Source organism: Schistocerca americana, chromosome X (assembly GCF_021461395.2).
Source record: "Schistocerca americana isolate TAMUIC-IGC-003095 chromosome X, iqSchAmer2.1, whole genome shotgun sequence".
In the NCBI taxonomy this organism is placed as follows: domain Eukaryota; kingdom Metazoa; phylum Arthropoda; class Insecta; order Orthoptera; family Acrididae; genus Schistocerca; species Schistocerca americana.
In genome coordinates, this window is record NC_060130.1 from 802,160,663 (window position 1) to 802,178,144 (window position 17,482).

At 44.2% G+C, this 17,482-nt stretch overlaps 1 protein-coding gene across 1 annotated transcript in view; it reads right to left on the bottom strand.

Annotated features, from left to right (window-relative positions):
- Positions 1 to 17,482, bottom strand: part of LOC124556328 (NACHT and WD repeat domain-containing protein 2) — a 314,048-nt gene that overhangs the window by 248,974 nt on the left and 47,592 nt on the right. The window contains exons 4-5 of the mRNA XM_047130299.1: positions 9,547 to 9,750; positions 4,766 to 4,910 (exon numbers count right to left, since the gene is read on the bottom strand). Coding sequence (XP_046986255.1) covers positions 4,766 to 4,910; positions 9,547 to 9,750 — 349 coding nt within the window. The remainder of the gene's footprint in view (positions 1 to 4,765; positions 4,911 to 9,546; positions 9,751 to 17,482) is intronic.

The window sequence follows — 17,482 nt, forward strand, 5'->3', positions numbered from 1 at the left end:
ACGCATTACTTCCTGTTTAGCCGAAATTACACTCAACACAACAATATCAAATTTAAATTGAAGGTTCTCTACAAGTTGAAGTTGTCCAATACTACAACAAATCATCCGATTCCGGTTCTAAATTCGGTACTACACTCCTGGAAATGGAAAAAAGAACACATTGACACCGGTGTGTCAGACCCACCATACTTGCTCCGGACACTGCGAGAGGGCTGTACAAGCAATGATCACACGCACGGCACAGCGGACACACCAGGAACCGCGGTTTTGGCCGTCGAATGGCGCTAGCTGCGCAGCATTTGTGCACCGCCGCCGTCAGTGTCAGCCAGTTTGCCGTGGCATACGGAGCTCCATCGCAGTCTTTAACACTGGTAGCATGCCGCGACAGCGTCGACATGAACCGTATGTGCGGTTGACGGACTTTGAGCGAGAGCGTACATTGGGCATGCGGGAGGCTGGGTGGACGTACCGCCGAATTGCTCAACACGTGGGGCGTGAGGTCTCCACAGTACATCGATGTTGTCGCCAGTGGTCGGCGGAAGGTGCACGTGCCCGTCGACCTGGGACCGGACCGCAGCGACGCACGGATGCACGCCAAGACTGTAGGATCCTACGCAGTGCCGTAGGGGACCGCACCGCCACTTCCCAGCAAATTAGGGACACTGTTGCTCCTGGGGTATCGGCGAGGACCATTCGCAACCGTCTCCATGAAGCTGGGCTACGGTCCCGCACACCGTTAGGTCGTCTTCTTCTCACGCATCAACATCGTGCAGCCCGCCTCCAGTGGTGTCGCGACAGGCGTGAATGGAGGGACGAATGGAGACGTGTCGTCTTCAGCGATGAGAGTCGCTTCTGCCTTGGTGCCAATGATGGTCGTATGCGTGTTTGGCGCCGTGCAGGTGAGCGCCACAATCAGGACTGCATACGACCGAGGCACACAGGGCCAACACCCGGCATCATGGTGTGGGGAGCGATCTCCTACACTGGCCGTACACCACTGGTGATCGTCGAGGGGACACTGAATAGTGCACGGTACATCCAAACCGTCATCGAACCCATCGTTCTACCATTCCTAGACCGGCAAGGGAACTTGCTGTTCCAACAGGACAATGCACGTCCGCATGTATCCCGTGCCACCCAACGTGCTCTAGAAGGTGTAAGTCAACTACCCTGGCCAGCAAGATCTCCGGATCTGTCCCCCATTGAGCATGTTTGGGACTGGATGAAGCGTCGTCTCACGCGGTCTGCACGTCCAGCACGAACGCTGGTCCAACTGAGGCGCCAGGTGGAAATGGCATGGCAAGCCGTTCCACAGGACTACATCCAGCATCTCTCCGATCGTCTCCATGGGAGAATAGCAGCCTGCATTGCTGCGAAAGGTGGATATACACTGTACTAGTGCCCACATTGTGCATGCTCTGTTGCCTGTGTCTATGTGCCTGTGGTTCTGTCAGTGTGATCATGTGATGTATCTGACCCCAGGAATGTGTCAATAAAGTTTCCCCTTCCTGGGACAATGAATTCACGGTGTTCTTATTTCAGTTTCCAGGAGTGTATTTAGCATGACAATCAAGTCTACGGAGGAGGGTTAGTTTTTGTGACAAGATGAGAAAATGATTACTAAAGGTTGCTCGAGTTCACAGTGGACGCAAGCTGGTGAACCAACAAGTTTCGCCTCTTCTAGCGGCATTTACCTTAGCTGCGATGAGCTGTCAGCTGCAGGACTGCTCTCGCCCTCTGAAAATGCTATAAAAATGGCAAATCAAAATCTTCACTGATTTTATCAGCAGAAACTGTCCTATGTTTCTCGTTAGGCGAGAAAACATGCACTCATCCCTAGTCTGGAAATATGGCGATATACACGTGCATAGATGGAGCAGCGTGTATACTACAATGCCCTCTCAGTTCTCACAATAACAATTAACTATGAGGCTGTTTCGTTTCTCCGCTGTTGGAGCTCAACGACTCTTCAGCTAATTTCTCGGTGAATGTCACCCGAAGTGAACGCAGTGTTCACACAAAATTCCTCTTTTGGCGTCGTACAGAGCGTGATGCACCCTGTTCTACACTTGATGCTAGTCAGAGGAGAGTCCCTGAAGTTTTCGGTCTTGTGTCTTTCGTAGCAAACTGTACCCCACCTGTGCCCTTCCGTGTTTCACGTCACAGCTTTTTCAGACCAATGGGAACGTTCCTTTCATCTTGTGGAAACTACCTCTGCCAATCACAAAGGGCCTACCTTTAAACTGCGTCGCAATTTCACCCTTTTCTACTCCTTTCGAGTTTATTCCAGCCAATCGGATATCTCGTGCCCACTGGCCCGCTACCTGCTCTCTTCGATGTATCGCCCAGTGCGTTCGTTGTCCCTTTCGCCATGGGTCACCAGTCCCTTTTTAAAAGCGCTCCGTTGTACTTGGTCCGTGACGGCGCAACTCACATCTGCCCTTAAACTAAAACGTTTCCTCCAGCAGCTTTTTTCACCTTTAGCTAACTGACATGTAGGATTTGGGTTTGGTGTGCTAATACCGTCGAATCAGGTGTCATCCGTTTGCATTACTTGCCGCACATTTTAATAGGCCAATCTGCTCATTACGCTGAAGTATGTGAAGTGACATACTCATCTACTTGTTATGACATATAAAATATTTCATGTAAGGTGTGAAATTGACATTCATTCAATCTGCCACCTTACACTATGTGTCATAAGTTGATAACATTTACAGGGAATTCTGTAGTGCTGTCCGAGCTAGTCGTAATAACTCGATCAATTAGGATAGGGTTCTAATGATTACTAATAAGAAAGTAATTAATGGATACCGTATTTATTTTTGTAAGTCTACTATTACACTCGTTCATTCCTCCCCTGGTGTACCTATTTTTCTTACAGTACCTTTGATACGTGCCATCTAGAGTGAAAATTGCTTTCCTGTTGTGGATTATTGTTGTATAAGATGTAGTTCCGCGGTTCCTGCGTTTCTTTTGTGTCTTTGTTTCTTTACTAGTCGCTGTGGAGTAATAGGATACAATACTACTGTTTATCAACAGTAGAAGATGTTAAAGGACTGAAATATAATTTTACCTACTGACTGCGAAATTTGCTAACAGGAAAATGAGAAACACTGAAGAATAAGGTAAGCTAGTTTATGTACGGTACAAAGTTAAAAAAAATAAACCAAGTAGGTTCTATGTGTAACGCATATATGAATGTGGGTATCAACTAGCAAATTCTCAAAAATAAGCAGCTTTCACTCGGTTAACAGTCGGCAGAAATCATCTACATTTGGATCAGACTTCCTTAACTTTTGTGCAAAAAGGTGTGCAGTATACTGCTGCATCCATTTTCAATAAGCTGCCACTCGAATTCAAAAATCTTAGCAGTAATCCACGCGCTTTCAAATCGAAACTGAAGAGTTTCTTCATGAGTCACTCCTTCTATTCTGTCGAGGAGTTCCTTGAAAAATTAAGCTGATTCTTATTTATTGCTGATAGTGTTTACTTAAACTTATGGACTGACATTTTTCAGGTTCATGATCGTTTATTTTTATCAGTTATTCAAATGGCTCTGAGCTCTATGGGACATAACATCTGAGGTCATCAGTCCCCTAGAACGTAGAACTACTTAAACCTAACTAACCTAAGGACATCACACACATCCATGCCCGAGGCAGGATTCGAACCTGCGACCGTAGCAGTCGCGCGGTTCCGGACTGAAGCGCCTAGAACCGTATCTGTTATTAGTTTTAAGTTGTAATTTCACGTACTGACACGTTCCATGACCGTGGAGATTTACTCCTCAATTTGGCCCTACGGAACTTGACGTGTACATAAAATAAGTAAATAAATCTTATGCTACTTCTGTGGACGAATTTTCCTCATGCCCGCCCTTAAACGTCTTAGAACATCACGACAGAACTTTTTATTGATCATCTGACATATCATCAAGGACTTTATGTAACTGTTCACTTTTAATGCTTATTTCGGTTAGGTGAAAGACTCTTCGATTGTAACGATTACTGCTTCATTTAGGAGTCATAGCCATAAATCCACCTTTCATTACCAGCATCAACCTTTGAAAGAATGTATGGATCGCCCTGGAGTAGTCGTGTCACAAACTTCGTAGCAATCCTTCTCGTGTTCAGTGCGTCTCACAGAATAAGTTGCAATGCACCACAACTTATTACCAAGATATTGCAGAGGTCTTGGATGGTCTATCTACGATCTTGAAGTCAGGTCTTTCACTTGTTCGTTATTTGTAGAAACGCTTACACTTGTCGTGATTATTGATCTGACATGAAGCGTTGTTTCCAAAAGCTTGGTTCAACATTAAGTGCATTTCAGCAGTTTTCCCGAGTATAAAAGCATCTTTATACAGGCACGCCGTACTTTCATTTTAGCCACAGCAAAACTTCAGTTTCGCGGAAACACTACAATGGAAACATGCTCACCAACAGCTAACCACAGCAGTCAGCTCGCAAACACTTTCTAAACTGATCCAAAAGATACAAGGGACAAAAATTTAAATTCAAAATAGGGAAACTATTAGACACCATTTGGTACCAAAAACCAAATTTCACTGATATCGGTGCCTGGCCACAAACTTTTCAGCTTGCCCTCGTAGTAATGTGAAGCTGTACAGTAATGCACTACATGACCTCACAGTGCCATTGGATTACCTAATTCGTTCTACAAGCAAACTTAAGAAACGTCACTGCATGGTAATTCCAACAACAACACCAATAATAATATGATAGGCTCAAGCAGTACTAACCAGACATGAAGTAGTTGTGCATGGTATCCTTGTCAATCTTCTCTGCACTGTAGAGCGCATGCGCCGCCTTGCGCAGCAGCTTCTGCATGCGGGCCAAAGTGTCCCACCACAGCGCCTGGTCGTGCTGTTGTAGCTTCGGCACCCTCTGCGGACACATTACACCTCGCACACACATGTACACATTTCAGTGTTTTAGAGAAAACATAATACTGATCCTACACGTTTTGGCTACCACTTACAGTTTAACAGAATTACTCGGGCAATGTCATACTAACTTAGTACAGTGAAAAACACGAAATTGAGGTTACCGCATTAATTTTTCGTCTTTCCTCGCCCTCTGCCCTACAATCCAAAAATTCCAACGATCCCTCAAAATCCACCTCAATCAGTATACCTTCTGAGGCAACCAACGGCCCCATTCAAAACCCAGCCAACAATTCTAATACGAACCACGCGTAGCTTCGGCCTCCATCACTTCTATCTCAACATTTATAACCGTTCTATTCAGCTAACTAGTACACTAAAATATCTTGGACTAACCTCCGACCGGCAATTAACGTGGAAAATGCCACCTAATAACTATCTTACAGAAAGCTTGCAATATACTAACTGGCTGAACTTCAGGATTACACCCATCCACTGTCCTTCTCACCTACAAATCCTGATAGGACCCATCCTCTCCTATGCAAATTTTTCATGGGTATTAGCTCCCACTAATTTTTATGAGTACCTACAAATCCTTGAACTGACGCATTCCACCTTGCTTTCCACAACCGTTTACCCTCCCTCACGTGGATCCTTTACCAGCTCATCAAATTCCCACCCCCTCCCTCACCCACATCGAACATCTCTATATATCCTACGCTATCTGCCAACTAGATTCCAATAACTCCGTATCGGGGCTCCCCTTTCCCTCTTCCCTTTTCATCTCCCCCATCCCTTTTCCTCTTGATACTACGGTTCTGCCCACCCATCAGACTCCTCATCCTCTATCTACTCACGATCCACCTCAACACCTACGTTTATCTTCATGATTTTTTTCTTAAATTCCTTGCGTGTTTTTGTACATAGTGGGTGTGGTGTCACCGCCAGACACCACACTTGCTAGGTGGTAGCTTAAATCGGCCGCGGTCCATTTAGTACATGTCGGACCCGCGTGTCGCCACTGTGTGATCGCAGACCAAGCGCCACCACAAGGCGGGTCTCGAGTTACGGAATAGCACTCTCCCCAGTTGTACGACGACTTTGCTAGCGACTACACAGACGAAGCCTTTCTCTCATTTGCCGAGAGACAGTTAGAATAGCCTTCAGCTAAGTCCATGGCTACGACCTAGCAAGGCGCCAATTGTAACAGTGCATGTATCTTACGAGTCTCATTTGTATAGTCAAGAGAGATGTATCACAAGGAGTGATTAAAAGTTAAGTATATTCCAAAGCTACGTATTTTCTTTATAGCAGTCATAACGTATCCTGTTCCAGACTTGACGCCAGTCGGCGTGTGTGTACGCGTGCCTTTCGGCTCCCTTCTCAGTATGGCGTAGCTAGCTTGTTACGCCACAACAGTGGGTGTAGTCTCGCGTTTTAGTTACTGTAACGTATAGATTCGCGTAGTGTGTATCGCAATTGCCATTTGTTTTGTTTCCATCCGTCCAAGATTCTCATATAACATGCCTAAGAGGGCGCGCTGATAAGTAATCATCCGAACTTTTTAAAGCTTTTTAAATAAAACAAACGTTATTAACAGTTTACATTTTTCTTCTTCATGTCTACATATTTATTTCTCGACGTCGTCACATTTCTCCCAACGAGAAACCACTTTGTTGATAGCATCATTGTACAATATTTGGATTTGTTGACAGAGCCAAAACCTCACCTCTGCTTGCACCGCTTCATCACTATGAGAGTGAAGTCCTTTTTTTTTTTTTTTTTCTTTATTGTTATTTTCAAACCCGTACAAACAGGCAGGCTGTCAGCAGCATGGTACGCCGCTCTTCAGCCGTAGAGGAGATAAAGAAAGAACAGAAAGAATACACAAATGTGACATAACGGTGGGTAATAAAACAGTAGACACATAAAGACAAACACGGAGCCGTTCACACTTGACGGGAATTCACTACAAACTGTTGTCACGACGCACTAACACTGAAGATGGCGATGGCACAGGTGAACGATGGAGTATGACGGGAACACTGAACACGAAACACGACGGCACTCACGAGACACTGATGGCGATGATCTCCGGCGCGCGAATGTCCACTCAGCGTGTACGAGTCCGGGGACCTGCCAAGAGAGGAGGTGGAGGAGGAGGAAGGGGAAATGGGAGAGGGGAGAGCAGAGATGCCATGGGCAAAGGAGAGAGGGGGAGGGAGGAAGGGGGAGTGAAGCCCGGAGGAGAGGGTAGGAGGGAGGGGGGAAAGGAAAGAGAAGGGAAGGGAAAGGGGGGGGGGGAGAGAGGGTGCCTGAAGGAAAGGACACAGGAGGGGGGGGAGGATCAAAGTTGATAGGAGGGGTAGATGCAGGGGAGGAGGACATCATCAGGGAGGGGGAGCTGGCGGAAGCCACCTTGGGAGAGGGTAAGGAGGGTGGAGAGATGGAGACCGGGTGGGACATGGGAGTACAGGCGCGGCAGCGGGCGGGGGTGGGAGAGGATCGGGGAGACGAGCGGGTGAGGTGGATCGAGTTTACGGGAGGTGTATAGGATTCGTATCCTTTCGAGGAAGAGGAGGAGGTGGGGGAAGGGGATAAGGTCATACAGGATCCGCGTGGGGGAAGGGAGACGGATGCGATAGGCAAGGCGGAGAGCATGGCGTTCAAGGATTTGGAGGGATTTATAAAAGGAAGGGGGGGCGGAGATCCAGGCTGGATGGGCGTAACAGAGGAAGTGAAGTCCTCGGAGGTGTTCTTTAAGTTCTGGAAACAGATGAAAAGCGGATGAGGCCAATCGGGACTGTATGGAGGATGATGGATGACTGTGAACTATAGGCGTCGGATTGTTGCAGATGTTGCAGCACTCGTGTGTGGTGTAGCATTGCCATGCTGAATAAAAGGGTGCTCCGTGTGTGGACGAACTCTTCGAATTCGAAACTTGATTACAGTACGCTGTTTCTCACGCAGCGACATACTTACGTTACCCACCGCCATGTTACAAGCTACAATTCGGAGCCCTCTAGCGGCAGGGGGTTGTAAATATGTAGCCACGAAAAATAATGCGCAGAGTGTTAATAACATTTGTTTTATTTAGAAAGGTATGAGAGTTTTCATATAAAATTTTGGTGGCATTACGTTTCATGGCGCCGCGCGGAGTGGCCGTGCGGTTTGAGGCGTCACGTCACGGACTGCGTGGCCCCTCCCGCCGGAGGTTCGAGTCCTCCCTCAGGCATGTGCGTGTGCATTGTTCTTAGTATAAGTTAGTTTAAGCAGTGTGTAAGTCTAGAGACCGATGACCTATGCAGTTTGGTCTCTTAGGAATTCACACACATTTGAATCTTTCATGGCACTATATGGTCTTTACTCACTGGCTATCAGCCACACACGCTCTCCATTTGAAAACGGTGTTTCAGATGTCACGAAAAGCTGCCAATTATTATAGCAATTTGGACATGTCACCGACGATCAGACGCTTAGAAATCGTACACACCACACACTGCAGGGCTTCACCCTGCTGATAATTGTCGCGAAAAGTGTGACTGAGTCTTTACAAACTTGAAAATAAATCTGTAGTTTCAACTGCACTTTAGTAAATATAAAAGGGCATGAATTTACAACAGGATAAAAATCCGAGACCTGACAACTGCCTTCTCTCGCACCTTGTAAAATTCAGTTCATAAATGTTCACTCAAGTTTACGGCAATTGGAATAGTGAAGGTGTTCGTTTATCAAGCACACTGGTAGATAGCCCATAAAACCGCGTGCCTCCAACCATTCTGTGCTCTACATCCTATAATAATAGGGAGCTATGTTCAACGACTGTTCAGTAATGATAAAAATGATTCAATTTAAACACTGTTTATTTCGCTTACGGCAATTACTTGGGGCCTCGTTAGTCTCACTACGTTCGAAAACCCACTTCCTGTTTAGCCAAATAGATCAGTTATTTTCACTTAGTCCCCACTGGGTCAATGTTAATTACTTCGTTGCGTCAAAAAGATATGTTGAAGAATCCTTCCGATATCCAAGACTTTGAACACGATCGCGTACAGATTGAATGCACATTGTCCCGTTAACGAATGGGGACACGGCACGCTCTAAAGAACTGCATGTTTGGATTTTCCGATTACAAAAAAATGTAAATAATGATAGTGATGCAAAACGTTTTTTGAGCATTAGATATTTCTCTAGAACGAATTTTCACTCTGCAGTGCTGACATGAAACATCTTGGCAGACTGAAATTGTGTGCCGGCCAGGTCTCAAGCCTGAAGTTCGGCAAGTAGAAGATGATGGCCGGGCGGAAGGAAAGCTGTAAGGATGAGTTCTGACTCGTTCTTGGGTAGCTCAGTTGCTAAAGCACTTGCTCACGAAAGGCAAAGGTCCTACGTACAAGCCCTGGTTGGGCACACAGTTTTAATCTGCCAGTATGCTTCATTTTATATTTCTGTTTTATTTGTAATAAATGGATATTCTGCTACAAAAAATAAAACCTCAACTAAAAAACACATTGCGTGCACGGAGAACCGTGTAGTTCCTGTATTGCGTCCGAGTAATTTAACGTATTTGTTGTATGAATTGAGAAACAGCACTGGCAGCCAGCTTTCGCCAGGAGGAGAATGAGCAGGTTGTTGACCTTGTTGTTGAAGTTGATGAGTATGGAAGAGATGGGCTGCAGCACAGAGACTGGCGGCACGGCGTTGCTGTCCTTACGGTACCACGTGTCCAGCAGTGATACGTCGTTCCCCGTGTTGGCCAACTCGTCCCGCAGCATCTGCAGTTCCGATGAGATGATGTACGTCGGGATCGGCCGGTAGCCGTACTTCTGGCCCAGGAACACCTTGCACACAAACGCACGTCTCAAAAAAAAAATGCTACACTGTTCATACTTCTCAGCTAAAATGCTCATGTTTCCGTAAGCGTGAGTTTTGTCGACCAACTGTAAACAGCGAGACTCGAATCCATACTTTATGGCTGCAGCAAGGGCATGGGGAAATGTGGTCAAGAGGATGAGGCCGCAATATTAGAATATTTTCCATGCATAGGAAAACCTGAGCGTGGCTTAGTGTTTAAAAGGGTAACCGTAAGGCTGCATATCCAAAGGCCCTGGGTTCATTTTTCGGTTGGTCCAAGGTTCTTTTCCTGCCATGTATCGCTTATTTTACCTCTGACGACGATTTTCATACGCAAAAAATTTCAACTTGCAATGCAGGTGGAGACCACGTTGAACTGAAGGTCCTCCAGCAACTCGCTGGCTATATACACTACTGGCCATTAAAACTGCTACACCAAGAAGAAATGCAGATGATAAACGGGTATTCATTGGACAAATATATTATACTAGAACTCACATGTGATTACATTTTCACGCAGTTTGGGCGCACAGATCGTGAGGAATCAGTACCCAGAACAACCACCTCTGGCCCTAATAACGGCCTTGATACGCCTGGGCATTGAGTCAAACAGAGCTTGGATGGCGTGTACAGGTACAGCTGCCCATGCAGCTTCAACACGAAACCACAGTTCATCAAGAGTAGTGACGGGCGTATTGTGACGAGCCAGTTGCTCGGCCACCACTGACCAGGCGTTTCCGATTGGTGAGAGATCTGGAGAATGTGCTGGCCAGGGCAGCAGTCGAACATTTTATGTATCCAGAAAGGCCCGTACAGGACCCGCAACATGCGGTCGTGCATTATCCTGCTGAAATGTACGGTTTCGCAGGGATCGAATGAAGAGTAGAGCCACGGGTCGTAACACATCTGAAATGTAACGTCCACTGTTCAAAGTGCCGTCAATGCGAACAAGAGGTGACCGAGACGTGTGATACACTGGCCGGGTGATACGCAAGTGTGGCGATGACGAATACACGCTTCCAATGTGCGTTAACCGCGATGACGCCAAACACGGATGCGACCATCATGATGCTGTAAACAGAACCTGGATTCATCCGAAAAAATGGCGTTTTGCCATTCGTGCACCCAGGTTCGTCGTTGAGTACATCATTGCAGGCGCTCCTGTCTGTGATGCAGCGTCAAGGGTAAACGAAGCCATGGTCTCCGAGCTGATAGTCCATGCTGCTGCAAACGTCGTCGAACTATACGTGCAGATGGTTGTTGTCTTGCAAACATCCCTGTCTGTTGACTCAGGGATCGGGACGTGGCTGCACGATCCGTTACAGCCATGCGGATAAGATGCCTGTCATCTCTACTGCTAGTGATACGAGGTCGTTGGGATCCAGAATGGCGTTCCGTATTACCCTCCTGAACCCACCGATTCCGTATTCTGCTAACAGTCATTGGATCTCGACCAACGCGAGCAGCAGTGTCACGATACGATAAACCGCAATTGTGACAGGCTACGATCCGACCTTTATCAAAGTCGGAAACGTGATGGTACGCATTTCTCCTCCTTACAAGAGGCATCACAACAACGCTTCACCACACAAAGCCGGTTAACTGCTGTTTGTGTATGAGAAATCTATTGGAAACTTTCCTCATGTCAGCACGTTGTAGGTGTCGCCACCGGCGCCAACCTTGTGTGAATGCTCTGCAAAGCTAATTATTTGCATATCTTAGCATCTTCATCCTGTCGGTTAAATTTCGCGTCTGTAGCACGTCATCTCCGTGGTGTAGCAATTTTAATGGGCAGTAGTGTATTTAAATGCTCTCGTTTGGCTAATAATAACTTGTCCTATCTTAATATCTGCGAGCCTGCTTCCTGTTCCGATCACCATACTCTTTATTTTTGCTATATTGATTGTCGTCCCATGCTCCACACAATCTCGTTCAGACCTTTTAGCATTTCATTTACAGTTCGTTCCCTAATTCCACGTCATCAGCAAATCTTATATAATCTGTTCTCTTTCCACCAATACATACTCCTCTTTTCCCATCTAAACCTATCGCAATAATCTCTTCCCGGTATAACTACAAAGGGGAGGGACACAACCTTGTCTAAACCCCCTTCCAGTTTTGCTTTCTTCCAACATTTCATTTACACTCCTTATGCTTATTCTCTGTTGTAAATCTAGATCCTGAGCCAGACATATGTCCTTCCAATCCACTCCTTTCCTCTTCGAAATATTCATCAGGTCGTTCGATTAAACCCCGTCGAAAGCTTTTTCCAAATCAATAAAAACAACGTAACTTTCTCGACCTCTCTCAATACATCTTTCCTCTTTGATTCTTAACACGCCAATAGCATCTCTTGTTACTTTTCTCCTTATAGATACGAAGAGTTCCTCCCCAATCGAAACATCCAACTAGCCAGACAGCCTTTTACTCAGCACTCTCAGTAATACTTTAACTGCAGGACAAATAAGGCTGGTACACTATGTTCTTCATATTTTTCGGTATTTCTCTTTTTATCAACAGATATCATTACCGTTGCAAAAAAGTCATCAAACCATTCCCCTTTGTTGTATATCTAATTACAGAGACAGATTTCCTCCCTTCCCCTGTTTCCAAACTCTTCAACGCTTCTGTTGGCAACGCCTTTCGTTTCTTCATCTCCTTCAGCGCCTTTTATACTTCTGTTCCCAAAATGCTGCACCACTTTCCATCTTCTGGCACGTATTCCTCCTCCTCATCCTTGATACCGCCTGATATTTAATCCACGATACACAGAAATTCTATGTATTCTTGCCATCTGCTCAGAATCTCCTGTGGTTCTTCGGCTAACGTGCCGTCCACTCATGAGTTATTCAGTCTTAAAATGGAAGCTGAAACCGAGTCAGGTCGGCTTATACGTAGTGACCGGTACTCCTACATCAAAATCGAACCCCTACGTGGAAAGAACCCAGCAGTAATTTACAATGCTTTGAGAGAGGTGTGTGGAAATAGTGTAGTCGATCGTAGCACACTATCACGATGGTCTGCTCGTTTCCATTAAGGTTGAGTAAAGGTTCTCTAAGGTTGGGCAAGCACTGAGGACAACCCAAGAAATGGATGGGCATCAACTGCAATAGAGTACATGTTTCACGTCATTGTTAACGACATTTTGAGAGGGAATGGACGAAAAACAGGTGAGGAAATCGCACATGAGACCACAATGTCTGTCACTTCAGTTTACAGAATCATGGACGATAAGTTAAACATGAGAAACGTTGTTACCAGATGGATTCTGCATGATCTGAGTGCAGAGCAGAAAGCAGCTCGCAAAACAATCACAAGAGGATTGCTTCGAAGATATCCAACAGAAGCAGAATAATTTCTGAAAAAGAGTGTTGCATTTGATGAAACCTGAATACAAGACTTTGAATCATAACTGAAGTCTCAGTAGTCACAATGGAAAACTTCTGACTCCCCACGCACGAAAAAATTCCGCCATCAACAATCAAACGTGAAACTGATGATGATCTTTGCATATGACACGAACTGAATCATAGCTACAAATACAATGCCCCAGGGGAAGTCTGTAACAGGCATGTACCGTACTAGAATTTGTGTCTCCAAAACGCTTTGCATCCAAAAATTCGTCAAAGAAGGCCTGACATGTTTGCAACTGCTGCTCTCATTTTGCACAATAATGCAAGATCACGCATGTAACATAGTAAAATATTGCAACTACTACATATGGGTGGGAAATACTTCCCCAGGCACCATACAGTCCTTATGAACCCACCAGACCTTTTTTTTTTTTTTTTTTTTTTGCAGTCGAAGGAACAAATCCGTGTAAAACGTTTTGCTACAACTGATGTAGCTTCCTATAAGGTGACATGTGTAATCAGACAGCTCAACAATGAAGGTGACCTATCCGGAATACACACGTTGCCAAAACATTGGGGAGCTGTCATAAGCACCAATGGAGGTTACCTTGAAGGCCTGTGAGCTTATTTTGTAAAATAAATTAGTTTCTTCAATTCTATCTGCCTCTGTCACGAGCAAATGGTTGCACTACAGAAAACGAGTTAATTTCGATCTTTGTACCAAAATTTATTTGATGTTATTACTGCCACCAGTAGGTGGATGCACTGTAGAAAAGTGGATAATTGGTTCTTTGACCGATGAGTAATTCTCACTGTCACTGGCAGGTAGCTTCACTGTTAAAAAAACACAACAGAGTTATAAATTAATTATTTTCAGTATCTAAGATTTTAAAGTGTTCTAAAAGATCTGCAAAATATGTACAAAGCGCAAAAAATCAATTATCGAGAGCCTAGTTGTGATAAAAACATGAAAAAGCGGTATAATATTCAAATCAATTAATGTGAAGTCACAATACTGCAAAAATACGTCTGCAGTGTAAGAGAAAGCCAAGTTAAATTTCACATATACACATATTCACCAAATTAGCGCCCAAAATTCTGAAGTATATACTTTAGTGCTAGTGTTCCATGTCTAATAACAGGTGACATTTTAGAAGTTGGGCCTAAGAATTCAGTGTCATAAAACCAACATTACCAGGTCTATAACTGCAGAAAAATATGTGTCAGCTAAAATATTACGCTAAACAGACAAGCACGAAAAAAAATAGACAGTAACTAAAAACAGACGCTCAGATTGAATATTTTCACATTTAAATTCTTCTCAAGTACCATTTTAGGAGGGATAAACGAAATGCATTTTGTTAGTCACTATAAAAAATATAACTGATGCTGCTGATTAACAATTATTGCCATTATTTCAAGTAACACAGGCCTACTGAAGGCTATGTACAATACACTAGTTAAAAGTAAGAACTATGGTGGCAAGGCTATCTAAAAGCGTTAGAGCTGTGTTATTTTCCACAACTATGAAGTTCCAATAATATGGCATAATATTATAAAACACGACAGAAAATGTAACGTTTATGTTGCAGCGGTATCTAGACAAGTAAATTGGGTAGTCACTTTGTGCAGATGCATTTTAGAACAATATGGATTGCGTAAATGATAAGAAAAGCTGTACTCAACTATACCACACACACTATTAGGAAAGCAAGGAATAATACGCTTTATTATGATACATCACTTAAACTGCAGAACAAAAGGAACAGTTCATAAACATGCGATCAAACACGCTGATAATGATAGATGTAACATATCAAAAGACAGAATCTGATTCTATGTCTTGGAAATAAATGAAACTGCTTACCATTTACCGTGAGACATCATACACTTTGCAAGCACAATGAATGTTTGCTCATACTGTCTTAATTATGTTGGACGGATACTCTAACTGTAGATGCCATAGGCTCCCAAAATGCAACACAGGAGGGAATGGATAGTGCATATTACGCGCAGACAGTAACGTTTGCACATGGGTGGAATACTGCAGTCATCTCGTCCTGAAAGCAAATTTTACATAGACGACTACCCTCAGTCATGTGTTTCTCAGGTGACACCGCTTTGTTTAGAATATCTGCCTCAAGTTTAATGTTATATCCTAGCCAGTAATGCCACCCGAGCCCGCTGCCAAAAGGTTGGCAGCATCAAAGTCCGGACGCCGTCCGCATAAGCAGCGCCAGCGAGACAGGAAATCGCCGCAAGTCTGCGCGCGCCACCGCTGGCTTCTGGTTTCTTAAGCGCTGGAGTCGCGAGCGCTAGGACAGTTCTGTATTCGCCGCTCAGTTGTATACTCGCCACCGAATTGTGTACTTGCTAGTCAGTTGTGTGTTCATCGCAGCAGAGTTGTTGTTTGTCGTCAGCCGACGTTGACCTAGCCGCTCCGACTCGAACTAGACAGATTTCTGTAGACACGGAGTTCACTACTGTGTTTCTGTATCTTCGTTAATAAAGATAAGTACCGACTTTTATTTAATTAGAGTGTTTGGGTTTTCATCTTTCTGTTCACTGTTCCAGCGGACCGGTCGGCCCGCTATTAAAAGTGTGGCGGTGACTTCGTAAGCCGTTTCCACAGCGAATTGTTTGTCGCTACGAACGCCGCCACAAAATTTAATATATGACACATCATTTGCTGTAATTATCGCATTTTTCGTTCAATAGATAGTATCCATAAATTCAGTCCCCTTTACATGAATCAGAAACATACATCTGGAGAAACATAGAGTGTGTGCTGTCCGTAAATCATCCTTTTCATGCCAATGCTTCAAACCACCACCACAATGGAAACATTGTGTTGCATCACCATTACTGGTGTAAAAGAACCTCCCTTTACTTATCTGATCGGTCACTGCTTAGTAGCAAGAGGCCACTCATCGAATGCTGCTAATCTACCTCCTGCCGGCTGTATTTATGAGGTGTTAATCTGGGAAGGGAATTTGGAGATACTTCCAACCTTCACAGGTCTACCTGACAAACGTATGTATACATATACAGGGTGGTCCATCGATCGTGACCAGGCCAAATATCTCACGAAATAAGCGTCAAACGAAAAAACTACAAAGAACGAAACTTGTCTAGCTTGGAGGGGGAAACCAGATGGCGCTATGGTTGGCCCGCTAGATGGCGCTGCCATAGGTCAAACGGATATCAACTGCGTTTTTTTTTTAAAATAGGAACCCCCATTTTTTATTACATATTCGTGTAGTACATAAAGAAATATGAATGTTTTAGTTGGTCCACGTTTTTTGCTTTGTGATAGATGGCGCTGTAATAGTCCCAAACATATGGCTCACAATTTTAGACGAGCAGTTGGTAACAGGTAGGTTTTGTAAATTAAAATACAGAACGTAGGTACGTTTGAACATTTTATTTCGGTTGTTACAGTGAGACACGTACACTCGACAGCAAAAAAAGTGGATCACGCCTGAATTCCAACGTGTAGGCTGTACGTGAATGTTTGCAACCAACATTGCATGTCTGTGTTGCACATAGTCGCAACCCTCCACAGTACAGTCGTTGTAAGATACACAATGGGTACCACTAGAGATTACTAGAGAACACCGGTCTTTATGACAGTCCGTCCAGATGTAAAGTAACACCACGACAGTACAGACGAGATCAGACAGTCCTTAACGTTTGTAAAGTAAACTTAATTACAATAAGTGACATTTCAAATGTTATGGGACAACTAGTTTTGTCACATAAATCGTTCAGTAATCCTTAGGCACAATTAAATATTTGAGACAGTATATGGATTTATAAAGTTGTATGGAAATTGGAAACAAGTTCTTTGCTGTCTAAAAGGTTTACCCAACACATGCTGAACGTCGTTCAACGTTCAACGGGGAGTGGTTTCGCATCAACTTTATGTAATACTAAGCAGTTAAAAGAAAACGTGATTAATGGCGGCAACCACTCTACGGAAATCCCAACATTAACAGCGAATCACAAGTAATATCATTGTTCGCATTACTCATTAACAGTTACTTGTGCACGAAGTTGTACTTTAAATGACATGACCAACGTCTTCGTTCTGGATTCGGATGCAAACCCAGAACGTAAAGCCATTGTTAACCAAGCAAAGCTTTGTGCCTTATCGAGACTCGATCACTAGGCAGAAAGAGACATCAAATATTGACGTTTGCACCAGTATCAGTTATCAATTCTCAACTTGAACGTAAATGACGATAATGTTTGTACGAAAGCAGGAACCCTAACATGACAATTACCTTCTCGGTAATTAACCTCGAAAGACGTTGTATAGTGTTGCATTGTCAAGGAATAAAGGATGCACATGTTTAAAATTGAA